At 45.8% G+C, this 12,536-nt stretch overlaps 1 protein-coding gene across 3 annotated transcripts in view; it reads left to right on the forward strand.

Annotated features, from left to right (window-relative positions):
• The first annotated feature begins 28 nt into the window (after positions 1 to 28).
• Positions 29 to 12,536, forward strand: part of KLHL20 (kelch like family member 20) — a 47,315-nt gene continuing 34,807 nt past the window's right edge. For 2 of the 3 annotated variants that reach the window (XM_050963215.1, XM_050963214.1), the window contains exons 1-2: positions 29 to 118; positions 3,312 to 3,377. In XM_050963215.1, the coding sequence (XP_050819172.1) occupies positions 3,355 to 3,377 (23 nt within the window). In that variant the 5' untranslated portion in view covers positions 29 to 118; positions 3,312 to 3,354. Of the gene's footprint in view, positions 119 to 3,311; positions 3,378 to 12,536 lie in introns of those variants that run through there. The other variant, XM_050963216.1, reaches the window with a different exon arrangement.

Here is a 12,536-nt window from a genome sequence, read left to right on the forward strand (position 1 = left end):
CGCGGCTGCGGTTCCGGGGGGAAGGCTGGGGAGTCGGACCACGTCCTGCTGGCTGAGCTGACTGGCTGGGGGGTGGTTACTCGCTGTTCCGGGACCCGCAGGCACAGACCCCGCTCCTGTGAGTGACAGGGTGGGGGTCCGGGTCCGGGTCCGGGTCCCTGTCCCTCCTCCGCCGGCTACAGTCTCCCAGGTGGCGGGTCCTTCGGGGGAAAATTCCCTCTCCCCGCCCAGTTCAAGCGAGGGGGTCAGGCCTCCGCAGGATGGCCGGGGGCCCGGGCCTTGGGGCTGGGACTTGGTGGGAAGGGGGTGCTGGGGATGACGCGGGGAGGTGCAGGGTCGGAGCTGGGGGAGGAGCAGGGTGCAGGGTTGGGGCTGGGGGAGGGGCTTCCCATCTTCAACTGTAATACCTTACAATTCCCAATGCAGCCGTTTCCCCCCTTCCCCCCCGGACTGGTTGGGAATAGACAGTGGGTCATGCTGGAGTCTTGTCTGTGTCTGGAGGGTACTGATGGTATCTGAGCGCATCTCCCATCCTGAGCTCACGGTACTGCCTTGCAAATGTGAACAAATTATCCAGCATCACGGTGAGAGGAATATCTTGATTTTGGGGAGGGTCTCAGAGGCACAGATGTTAGTTAGGGGGCCCATTCACATTGGACGTCAATACACTGAAGTTCTTAACTGCTGTTTGTGCCTTTGAAATTCCTTCCCCTCCCTGAGTGTTACAGATGGGGAAACAGAGGCATAGGGATTTAAACCTTCTTATTGATGAGGTATAAGAAGTGATGATGCACCTAAGGTCCTGATCTGGTATTTTTTTGGAGGCAGGGGGATGCAGGGAATAATGTTGTTTAAGTTGCTTTTCTATTTTTCAATAACATTATTTGCTAGTTCTCTTGCTGACTTCTTTTCGTTTCATGTCACGTCTTATGCATGACATGATGCAAAAGGAAGGTCTGGTATCAGGAGGTGATAGAAAACCAGCTGTGCTTATTCATGAAAACAGCAGCGTATATCTGCTATATAGCTATATTTGTATATCCTGGAACTGAGACAACTATGAGAGAGTAAAGAACACTATTAATTGAATGGAACAACAAATGGGACTAAGTATTACGTGGTGTTACTATCCCAGTGAGCACATTAAATCAGGGACATAGTAGCAAAATTGTACAGAAATGTATTTTCTTGATTTTAATGATATTTTGAGGGGATTAATTCTGACACAGTCACACAAAGACTGTGAAGAACATGCCTCAGTCCCTTTACTGCACAAAATTCCTGCAGCATACTGTGAACATCTTATATTCACATTCCTGTAAAACGGTCGGGTGTGGACATGTCCATTTATCTAAATGTATACAGGTGATTCGTGACATCCAGTACCGTTAATCTTGTAGTGGAATGATCTTTATAATTCTCTGAAGCCCCTTCATACATGTGAAAAGTGTTTCACGTGTTGCATTGGAGTTGCATGTGCTCAACACGCCCCAGGAATAAGTTCCAAATGATTTATTAGTCACATTTATTAGCAAATAATAAAGAGGTACTGATAATTTGAGAAGCCTGCAAAACTAGAGAGAGCAAATCTAAACATCATCTTGATTAATCAACAGCCTCATTGGGGCAAAATATTAAATTTTCCCTTTGCATTCATAATGTATCATGTTGATGGAATATATGTATGATTGTTTCTTGATCTGACCATGTAAGATTTTTATAAATTAGGCTGCAAAAACAATATGTAAAGCTAAACCTTTAATATATACAGGAGTTAGGGAATTATTATTATCCCCGTTTTACATATATAGAGCTGAGGCACAGAGTGGTCATAAAGAAAATCTGTGACAGTGGAGAATTGTGTCCGGATCTCCTGAGTTTCTGTCTGGTGCCTTAACCACAAGACCATCCTTTTGAAGCTTTTTTCATGTACTGAGGATGTCTGCTCTTGTAGGTGGTATAATTTACCGCTTTCCAGTCTCCTAGCAATGTTGTGCATCTTAACTGTTTGTGAAGTGTTCTTTGATTCTTGAATAGGTGCTATGGAATTAGAAAGTATTGTTATACTGCTCTTGCTTCTTGAGTTCAAATGTTAAAGGCTGTTACGAAACACCACAATATAGAGGGAGTATTTGGTATTTCTGTAAAGTTTAGTTTATATATTGGCTTGATGTTCCTATTTTAAAAGAAACATGAACATTGCACTTCTTTTTTGTACCTACTATAGATTTTTTTACCTAAAGCTTCTCCCTTGCTGAAAAGACATTTATGATTATTAACAGAGGGGAAAAAAAGAAAGAGAGAGTATTAAAAAGAAACTTCACATATCATTTAAAGTAGGGGTTCTCAAACTGGGGGTCAGGACCCCTCAGGGGGTCACAAAGTTATTACATGTGGAGGTTGCGAGCTGTCAGCCTCCACTCCAAACCCTGCTTTGCCTCCTGCATTTATAATGTTAAATATATTTGAAATGTTTTTAATTTATAAGGGGGGTCACATTCGGAGGCTTGCTGTGTGAAAGAGGTAACCAGTACAAAAGTTTGAGAACCACTGGTTTAAAGGATGCTGTACCAGAAAAGCGGAGTTTCATTATATTAATCATTTTTTAAAATGATCTAGTTGACAAGGGTTCCTGTAAAAAGAGAGTGTATTCAGCATTAGAATTGAAAGTCTGAGGAGTACAAAGTATGTAACTATTGCTTCTACTAAAAAGTAAATATACATTTAATAGAATTGGAAAGTGAGTTACAGTATCATGCAACTTCATCTATTTATTCTGTAGATATGTGGCTTTGTTAGCGTTCCTCTTACCTCTGGGACATACAGTTGTTCAGACCCTAACCTGATCTTATACCAAATATTGACCCTAGGTCAGTGCTGTACTGTTTAATGGATGCCATCTTTTTCTCATTAGTGGATGAAGTATAAATATTTTCTGGCACTTTTTTGGAAATGTCAAGAGAAACATCCCATTCCCCACCTCCCAGTGTCCTAGATAACCTTTCCTTCCTTGATAAAATTGTTTAGAGTGTCCAGCATAGTATGCAGTTTACTGAGCGCATGATGGGTGTCACATGTGCCGACACCATCACTGTGTTAAATGTATTAAACTCATTATTTGTTAGGTGCTTAACTTTTCTTCTGTCTTATTCTCTGCAACCCAGCCATTGTTTAGCAAGATTGTGAATTTTGCAGCTGGATAAGGGCTTGAAGTCATACTATTTGGGTATGATTAGTTATTGTTTGTATCATGGTGAAGAGCTGAAAGAGGACATACTTTCACTTTTTTCATCCTTTTTTCCCCCCCTTAGGTCAGGTCTTGAAGTGTAAGGTGCAGACTTCTCTTCACAGTGCATGGACGGAAAGCCAATGCGCAGGTAAGGTACAAAAGAAGAAGTGATTCTTCTCTGATCAAAAGCTGACAATTGATATTGAGTTGATTTTGTAAGTAGCTTGTCCATAACATGGTTATTTGAGGTGTATATTCTACAACTAAGAATATTTATTTAAGGGGCAAAACTAAACATCTGTTAACATGAATATGCTGTTACAGAAAGGAAGTATAGAAGATATGTGTTGCCATAATCATCCATTTTAAAACAGTTCACTGTGTTGCTTAAAAAATGTACTTTGGGCTACTTATTTTATGATGTGATTATACCAATATTTCCTCGTGAACCATCTAGCAGTATTTCTTAAACCTAATCATGCTCCTGATGTGCATTAGTGTGACCTTTACTGTAGACTCGAGTTCTCTACAGGCCAAGGGGATTTGTCTCTTATTTGTGGATTCTAATTGCATCTACTGTAATGGGCTGTGGACACATCTGCAATCTCTTCCTGTGTAATGCTGACATCAGCTATGTCAGAAACAATTTTTGTCCTGTAAAGGAAAGAAGAATTGTGTTGTTAAAAAGGGACATTGACCAGCCTGCTTAACATGAATTGTATCTGTCCATTTTGATTATTTTAATACTGAGTGTGCCATCGTTTATGCTTTATAGCAGATATATTTCTGTATTTTTAAACAGGCTGCCTACAAAAGGCCTGTCTGTGTTTGCATGGTTGTGAATCACTTTTCAAAGGTATTGGACAGCCAAGATTCATGAATATCACGTAGCCTGATAAGCTGGTTGTGTCCCTTAGGTCAAAATATCTGCTGGAAGTGGGGAAAACTTATTAGATGCACACCAGTAATCACATAAACATTACAGTAGGAAAAGAGGTGGGATTTTAGCATAAGCCACTTTGCAGAGGGATATTAATTACTGCATTTGCAGAAACAAGTACTAACATAAACTTGGTTGTGTAACAGGGTGGTAGAAATTGCATTGTGTATTAGCTCAGTAATGTCATTCTACAAACCCTTATTGAGTTAAATGAACCCCTCAACAACCAGAAAAAGATTATCTATGATACTGCTTCAGTTAAGCTAATAAATACATCCTGGGACGTGACACAGGTGTCATTGTATCATTCAGCATTTTGCTGAGACGAGGAGACTGATTTAGGCTGTGAGGGGACACAGTTGGCTTTCTACTGGGAGTTTTTTTCCTCAGAGGACAGACTGAATAATCTACCAGATATTTTCATCTTGATCATCTTCAGTGGGAGCAGTTTAAACATTTTTAGTAACCATAAGGCCACATCTATTCTATTCGGATTCTTGTTCTGCCTCATCACTGTAGTACCTGAATGCTTTGCCTAAACGCATAAAACAGTGTGATAAGCATTTGCTATGTGTGGCTTCCCCCCCACACACACTTTTTTGTGTGTGTGCGCGCGCGCACAAGGGCAAAAAATATGTGAGGTTTTTTAAATTGTTTCTGCATTTATTTTGGTTGCTGTGCTGTATGAGAAGGAATGGAAAGTGTTGAGGTTTTAGGTTGTTTTTAGATCCTGTGGAATTTCATTTCTCAGCCTTAGCTCTGTCTCCTGCACAGACAAGTTTACCCTGGCAATGGACAGGGTAATGAGCAGCAGATTTTTCTATCATGGTCCTAATCCTGGAACATTAGGCAAAATTTTTAGATATACTGGATCCAGACCCTCTAGCACCTTGAAGAGAAGGACAGAGATCTTGAATTTGACTCAGTGTTCTATAGGAAGCTAGTGGAGAGAGCAGATGATAGTTGTGATGTGCTAATGCTAACTTATGTTGTTGAGGTGTTTGTGCTGTGTACTAACTGGAGTTTCCTAACAGCTGACAGCTTCATGTCCAAGTATATTGCATTGCTGTAGTCCAGCCAGAAGCCGACAATGGCATGGATCTTCTTTTTTTTGTTTTTTTTTTGGGGGGGGAGTGAGGAGGGCTCCTAATCTTCTGCATATCTCAGGGAGCTCTGTGTGAACCATTAGCTTCCTGTTTTGTTTGTCATTCTATTGCTTATTTGCTTCCAAAATGTATTTCAAACAAAACTTGCTACATTGTACTATTGGGGAAGCATTTATTTTTATCCTTAATCAAGACCCTGCAGACATAGTAGCACCTTGTGTGATGGTCTTGTCAGAGCTTACAAGCAAAGTGGGATTGGGCTGGGTCATTACTTGGATAGATGGTTATGTTAGGTCTGGTTTCAGAGTAGCAGCCGTGTTAGTCTGTATCCACAAAAAGAACAGGAGTACTTGTGGCACCTTAGAGACTAAGGCCTTGGCTACACTTGCGCGTTATAGAACAATAAAGACACCAAGAGCACTCTAGCTCACTCCCCAGCCACACTGGCCAGCATGTAGAGCACTCTGACTCCGTGGCTGGAGCGCTCCTGGTACTCCACACCCCCAAAAGGGATAACGTTTGTTGTGCTCTCGCTGGAGCGCCGCAGCACCAGTATGGACACTTATTGCGCTCTGATTGGCCTCCAGAAGTGTCCCACAATGCCTGTTCTAGCCAGTCTGGTTGTCACTTTTGAACTCTGCTGCCTTGTCCTCAGGTGACCAAGCATCAAACCCGCCCTTTGAAAATTCCCCTCCTGTTTGCTCAGCCAGGTGTGGAGTGCTCTCAGTGCATCTTTCCAGGTGGCCGTGCCTCCACGCGCCAGGCAAGCCCCAGTATGGAGCAATGACGAGGTCCTGGACCTCATCAATGTTTGGGGGGAGGAAGCTGTGCAGTCCCATCTGCACTCCAACCATAGGAATTACAGTACCTTCCGGCACATATCAAGGGCCATGATGGACAGGAGTCATGACCGGGATGTGATGCAGTGTTGGTTTAAAGTAAAGGAGCTGCAGAATGCCTACTGCAAAGCCCACTAGGCAAACGGCTGCTCCAGTGCTGCCCCCGTGACCTGCAAATTCTACAGAGAGCTGGATGCGATACTTGGCGGTGATCCCACCTCCACCGCAACGACCACCATGGACACTTCTGCGCCCAGCATAGCAAGGATGTGGGGGAGGAGGAAAGCACAAGTGATGGTGCTGAGGCAGTGGGAGACAATCCAGAATCCCTTGATCAAGGGTTGGCAACCTATGGCATGCGTGCCGATTTTTAATGGCACGCTGCTGCCTGCCAGAAGCATGCCATTAAATATCCTGCCCAGCCCGGCCCACTCTTCTCTGCCCTCTGCTCCGTCCCCCGCAGCAGGGACAAGGGGCAGAAGTTTGGTCCTGCCGGCTCCCCTGTCTCTTCCCTAGTGTGCTGGGTTCCTGCCCCTCCTCCTCCTCCTCCTCTCTGTCCCTCTCTCCTTGCCAGCTGATGGCCCTTGCAAGGGAGGGTGTCCGGAAAGAGCAGAGTCAGCGTGCCCGCTGCTACAGGCGGAGGCAGAGAAGAAGCGGGGGCAGAGCTGTGGGGAAGGGGGGATGTAATAGGGACATATCCCCTCTAGTCCTCTGCCATGACTCCCTCTCACACACACTCAGCCCTGAGCCCCACAGCCTGCACACCCCCCAGGCCCGTGCCCTGAGCCCTGTGCCCCGCACACACCCCAGGCCACTGCCCTGAGCCCTGTACCCCCCTCATACACACACAGCCTCTGCTTGACTCCTTCACCACCCCCCCACGACCCCAGCCCTGACTCTTGCACCCCCCCACGTACCCAGCCCCCACACACCCCACGCACCCCCCACATCCTGACTCTTGCACCCCCCACATTTCCCCCCCTGAGCACCAGATGGGAGCTCCTGCACCACCACCCCCCAGATTCCCACCTGCTCCCCTCGCACCAAATGAGAGCTGCCCAGGTAAGTGCCTCACACCCAAACCTCCTGCCCCAACCCTGAGCCCCCTCCCTCATTCTAGCTCCTGGCCAGACCCTTCTCCTCCAGCCCTGTGCTCAGTGCACTCCCACCCTCATCTCAGTGCAGAGAGAGGAAGAGAATAGGCCAGAACCAGGAAGAAGGTAGATGCCTATTGTATGTGAGCAGGGCTGGGACCACAGACTGGCAGCGGGCTGAGCGGGTCCGGCAGCCGGGATCAGCCATTCAGCCCAGTGCCGGTCTGGGGTCCCGGCTGCCAGCCCCACACAGCCCACTGCCAGTTTGGGGTTCTGGCTGCCGGACTCTTGCCAGCCGTGGTCCCGGCTGCAGGCCCCACTCAGTCCATTGCCAGCCTAGGTGAACAGAACCTCAGACCAGCAGCGGCTGAGCAGGCCGGCGGCATAAGATCAACATTTTAATTTAATTTTAAATGAAGCTTCTTAAACATTTTGAGAACCTTGTTTATTTTACAATACAACAATAGTTTAGTTATATAATACATAGACTTATAGAGAGAGACCTTCTGAAAAACATTAAAATGTGTTACCGGCACACGAAACCTTAAATTAAAGTGAATAAAGGAAGACTCGGCACACGACTTCTGAAAGGTTGCCGACCCCTGCTCTAGATGCATGCAGCCAGGAGCTCTTCTCGAACCAGGAGGAAGACAGCCAGTCGCAGCATCCGGTGCTTGGGGAAGGACAGACAACAGAGGAGGTTCCTGGTAAGTGTCTTTCTTTTTGGGAAGGAAGTTTTTAGATACAGGCTCTTTGAGCGACGAGCGTAGGGGCTGCATGCATGCCTAGATGCGGAATAGCACATTGATGTGGTCTATCACATTGCGATAATCGGCATCGATGACCTCTTCAAAAGTCTCAGCCAGAATGTGGGCAATGCGCTTGCGCAGGTTTATTGGGAGAGCCAGCATAGTTCTTGTCCCAGTCAGCCTAATGTGTCCATGCCACTGTGCCGTGAGGGGCGAGGGGACCATTGCTGCACACAGGTAAGCTGTGTATGGGCCAGGGTGGAAGCTGCATTGTAGGAGAAGACCCTCCCTTGCTTCCCTGGTCACCCTCAGCAGCGAGATATCTTCCAGAACAAACTCCTGTGGAGAATGTTGGGACAGTGTTCGGTGTAGGTGCCCCAGCTGTTGGTTCTCCCCAAGACTTAGAAACCCAGAGGACAGTACAGCCATGAAACAATCAGTCCCCACTGGACCCTGTGCTTACTCACCATTTCTGGGGCTCCCATGGGTTATGTGCGCTCGCTTTAGGACAGACAAAGTATGTTTTTTGTGATTGCCCTTCTTAAGTGCAGGGGAATCATTGCTCTGTCTGGTGTGTACAATGCTGCCTCTGATAAGTGTTGCATTTTGCCTGTCTAGGTGCAACCTTGAGATCTCTCAGCCGTCATTCTTATCACCGGCCGACAGACTGAGAAGACTCAGGAAGAGGCTGCGCAAAAGCAAAGAAGACATGCTGCATGAAGTCATGCAGCAGTCTGTAAACGAGAATCGAAAGGCACAGAAGTGGAGGGAGAGCAAAAGGAGGATCTGCCAGGAAAATGCGACACACCGGCGACAAAGAACAGAATGGCTGATTAGTATAATGGAGCCACAGTCAGACTCTATCCAAGCATTCGTCGCCATGCAGGCAGAGCACTACCGCGCTAGCCCCCCACCCCACCCCCACAGGCCTTGTCCCAAAACTCTTCCCCATGTGCCCCCATGTCCCATCCAACCCACTTTCCCCAACATCCGGGTTCTTACTGCCCCCAGCTGTCTCCTACACCTGTAGCTTCACCACCCACCCACAAAAACTACGACCCTTATTCATTGCATTCAACCCCCTCAACATGCCTTATAGCCATCATGAAGTGCATCACTCAGTGCACAGTACTCCAGACAGGATTCGAGTGTATGAAATCAGGACATACTCAAGCCTATGAGTGAAATGGTCCCCACTCCACTCCCTTGCCCTCTTGTTATTTCTGTGTTACTTTGGTTTTTCTCAATAAATGAATTTTCTTTTCAATAAATGGAGTTTTTTACTTTGAAAACATACTTTATTAGTGCATAAAGCAAAATATACCTTAGCCCAGGAAAGCAACAAGGACTGCAAGTCATTGTATCAAACACAGCCACTGGACTTAATTCCCGTGCAGAGCACCAGACATTACTAGTGGCTTTCAGCCTCAGATTGCTCCCTCAGGGCATCCCTAATCCTTGCAGCCCCATGCTGGGCCCCTCTAGTAGCCCTGCTCTCTGAGTGTTCAAATTCAGCCTCCAGGTGTTGAACCTCCAAGGCCCATGCCTGAGTGAAGCTTTCACCCTTCCCTTCACAAATAATATGGAGGGTACAGCACGCAGATATAACCGCAGAGATGCTGTCTTCGGCCAAGACCAGCTTCCCATAAAGAGAGCGCCAGCAGCCCTTCAAACAGCCAAAAGCACACTCCACAGTCATTCGGCACTGGCTCAGTCTGTAGTTGAACCGTTTCTGGCTGCTGTCCAGGGTCCCTTTGTAGGGTTTCATGAGTCATGGCATTAAAGGGTAAGCGGGGACTGCAAGGATCACAGTGGGCATTTCGATTTCCCCTAAGGTGATCTTCTGGTCTGAGAAAAAAGTCCTGGCTTGCAGCTTCCTGAACAGGCCAGTGTTCCGAAAGATGCGTGTGTCATGCACCTTTCCGGGAAGCCTGCGTTAATGTCAATGAAACAACCATGGTGATCCACAAGCGCCTGGAGAACCATGGAGAATACCCCTTTCGGTTAACGTACTCGGAGGCTAGGTGGGCTGGGACCAGAATAGGAATATGCATCCCATCTATCGCCCCTCCGCAGTTAGGGAAACCCATTTGTTCAAAGCCAGCCACAATGTCATGCACGTTACCCAGAGTCATAGATCTTCTGAGCAGGATGCGATTAATGGCCCTGCAAACTTGCATCAACACAATTCCAACCGTCAACTTTCCCGCTCCAAACTGGTTAGCAACTAATCGGTAGCTGTCTGGAGTTGCCAGGTTCCAGATTGCAATAGCCACTCGTTTCTCCACAGTCAGGGCAGCTCTCAGTCTTGTGTCCTTGCGCTGCAGGGGCGGGGGGCGAGCTCAGCCCACAGTCCCATGAAAGTGGCTTTTCTCATCTGAAAGTTCTGCAGCCACTGCTCGTCATCCCAGACTAATTAATTAAGATGAGCTGTTATCAGGAGGAGAAAAAACCTTTTGTAGTGATAATCAAGATGGCCCATTTCAGGCAGTTGACAAAAAGATGTGTTTACTTAACATAGGGAAATAGATTCAATTTGTGTAATGCCCAGCCACTCCAAGTCTCTATTCAAGCCCGAATTCATGGTATCTAGTTTGCATATTAATTCAAGTTCAGCAGTTTCTCGTTGGAGTCTGTTTTTGAAGCTTTTCTTTTGCAAAATTGCCACCTTTAAGTCTGTTACTGAGTGACCAGAGAAGTTGAAATGCTCTCCTACTGGTTTTTGAATGTTATGATTCCTGATTTCAGATTTGTGTCCATTTATTCTTTTGTGTAGAGACTGTCTGGTTTGGCCAGTGTACATGGCAGAGGGGCATCCCATGGTGGCATACATCACACTGGTAGATGTGCAGATGAACGAGCCCATGATGGCGTGGCTGATGTGATTAGGTCCTATAATGGTGTTACTTGAATAGATATGTGGACAGAGTTGGCATTGGGCTTTGTTGCAGGGATTCGTTCCTAGGTTAGTGTTTTTGTTGTGTGGTGTGTGGTTGCTGGTGAGTATTTGCTTCAGGTTTCGGGGCTGTCTGTACGTGAGGACTGGTCTGTCTCCCAAGATCTGTGAGAGTGACGGATCATCTTTCAGGATTGGTTGTAGATCTTTGATGATGTGCTGGAGAGGTTTTAGTTGGGGGCTGAAGGTGTGACGGCTAGTGGCGTTCTGTTATTTCCTTGTTGGGCCTGTCCTGTAGTAGGTGACTTCTGGGTACTCTTCTGGCTCTGTCAGTCTGTTTTTTCGCTTCAGGTATCCAACCTTTAGAGAGAACTGGTTAAAACTGTCTTCTTTGAGCAAAGAGAAAATAGCAGGTATGGGTTTTCACTGAAGTGATTACAATGGAGGAACGAGAGGAAGTTAATTAAAGATTAAATTGTAGTTTGGGGAAGGCTGTTGCCTCTCACTGGGGAAGTCAGCCAGCTGCATGGATTGGGATCTCATCTGAGTGAAATTAGCTGCAGAAGGCATAGAAACCTTATTAAAAGACTCAGGATGCAGAGCCTCATTGACTTCTTTCTTTCTGCATATAGATAATCTCATAGTTAGTGAAACTGACTTAATTGATTTTAATTCACTAAACTAAGAGAATTGTCATAGTAAGCAGTGTAAATAGCGACAGATAAACTGGCTTATTACAGTTATTTAATTTTTAATAATATACGGTATTAGTATCAGGTTTTGAAAAGTGCATGTTCACAACACAAACCTGTAAACTATCAGTGTCCCTTTAAATCCAAAAATCTGTGAAGGGCAGGGACATAGTTTTGTTCCCACTGTTGATGACTGGAATTAGTACTCTGCTCCTAGAAGCCTCCACTAAACATCTGGTTGATCCAGTGCATAGTGTTGAGGATTTAATAGCTGGCATTCATGGTCAATACTGAACTAATGTCCCAGCATGTTGTGAGTGGGCACTGTGCTGTTGGAGGTAACTTATTCTGGCTGAGACATAAAATCAAGTTCCTTGTGTTCTGAAAATCCCATGACAGATTTAGGAATTGTAGCCTGGTGTACACACCAAATTCCAACACTGATATTTATATTCTTCAAACAAAAATGCAGTCCCCTTGCAGCTTCAGTTGGATACTGTAATCTTCACTTCTTTTCCTAATGAATGTTGCAGAGTGCTGTTAAACCAGCTGCCTGCTTTCCACCCTAGGGAGTGTGTGGGGTTGGGGATGAGGGGCTGAGAGTTGAAAGGTGCTTAAAAGTAAATTATTACTGAAGTGTCAGTGTGCATTTCACTCAGAAACATAGCCTTAGATGTTTGGAACCTTGTAGGAGTTCTTTTTATACTTCAGGGATGGGTGCAGTAGAGGAACTAGAAGTGGATAGCAACGTAGGCAGCAGTGACCATGAGATGGTTGAGTTAAGGATCCTGACAAAAGGAAGAAAAGAGATTAGCAAAATATGGACCCTGGACTTCAGAAAAGCAGACTTAGACTCCATTAGGAAACTGATGGGCAGGATCCCCTGGGAGGCTAATATGAGGGGGAAAGGAGTCCAGGAAAGCTGACTGTATTTTAAAGAAGCCTTATTGAGGGCACAGGAACAAACCATCTCGATATGCAGAAAGAATAG

The sequence above is a fragment of the Gopherus flavomarginatus genome, chromosome 7 (assembly GCF_025201925.1).
Source record: "Gopherus flavomarginatus isolate rGopFla2 chromosome 7, rGopFla2.mat.asm, whole genome shotgun sequence".
Taxonomy (NCBI): Eukaryota; Metazoa; Chordata; order Testudines; family Testudinidae; genus Gopherus; species Gopherus flavomarginatus.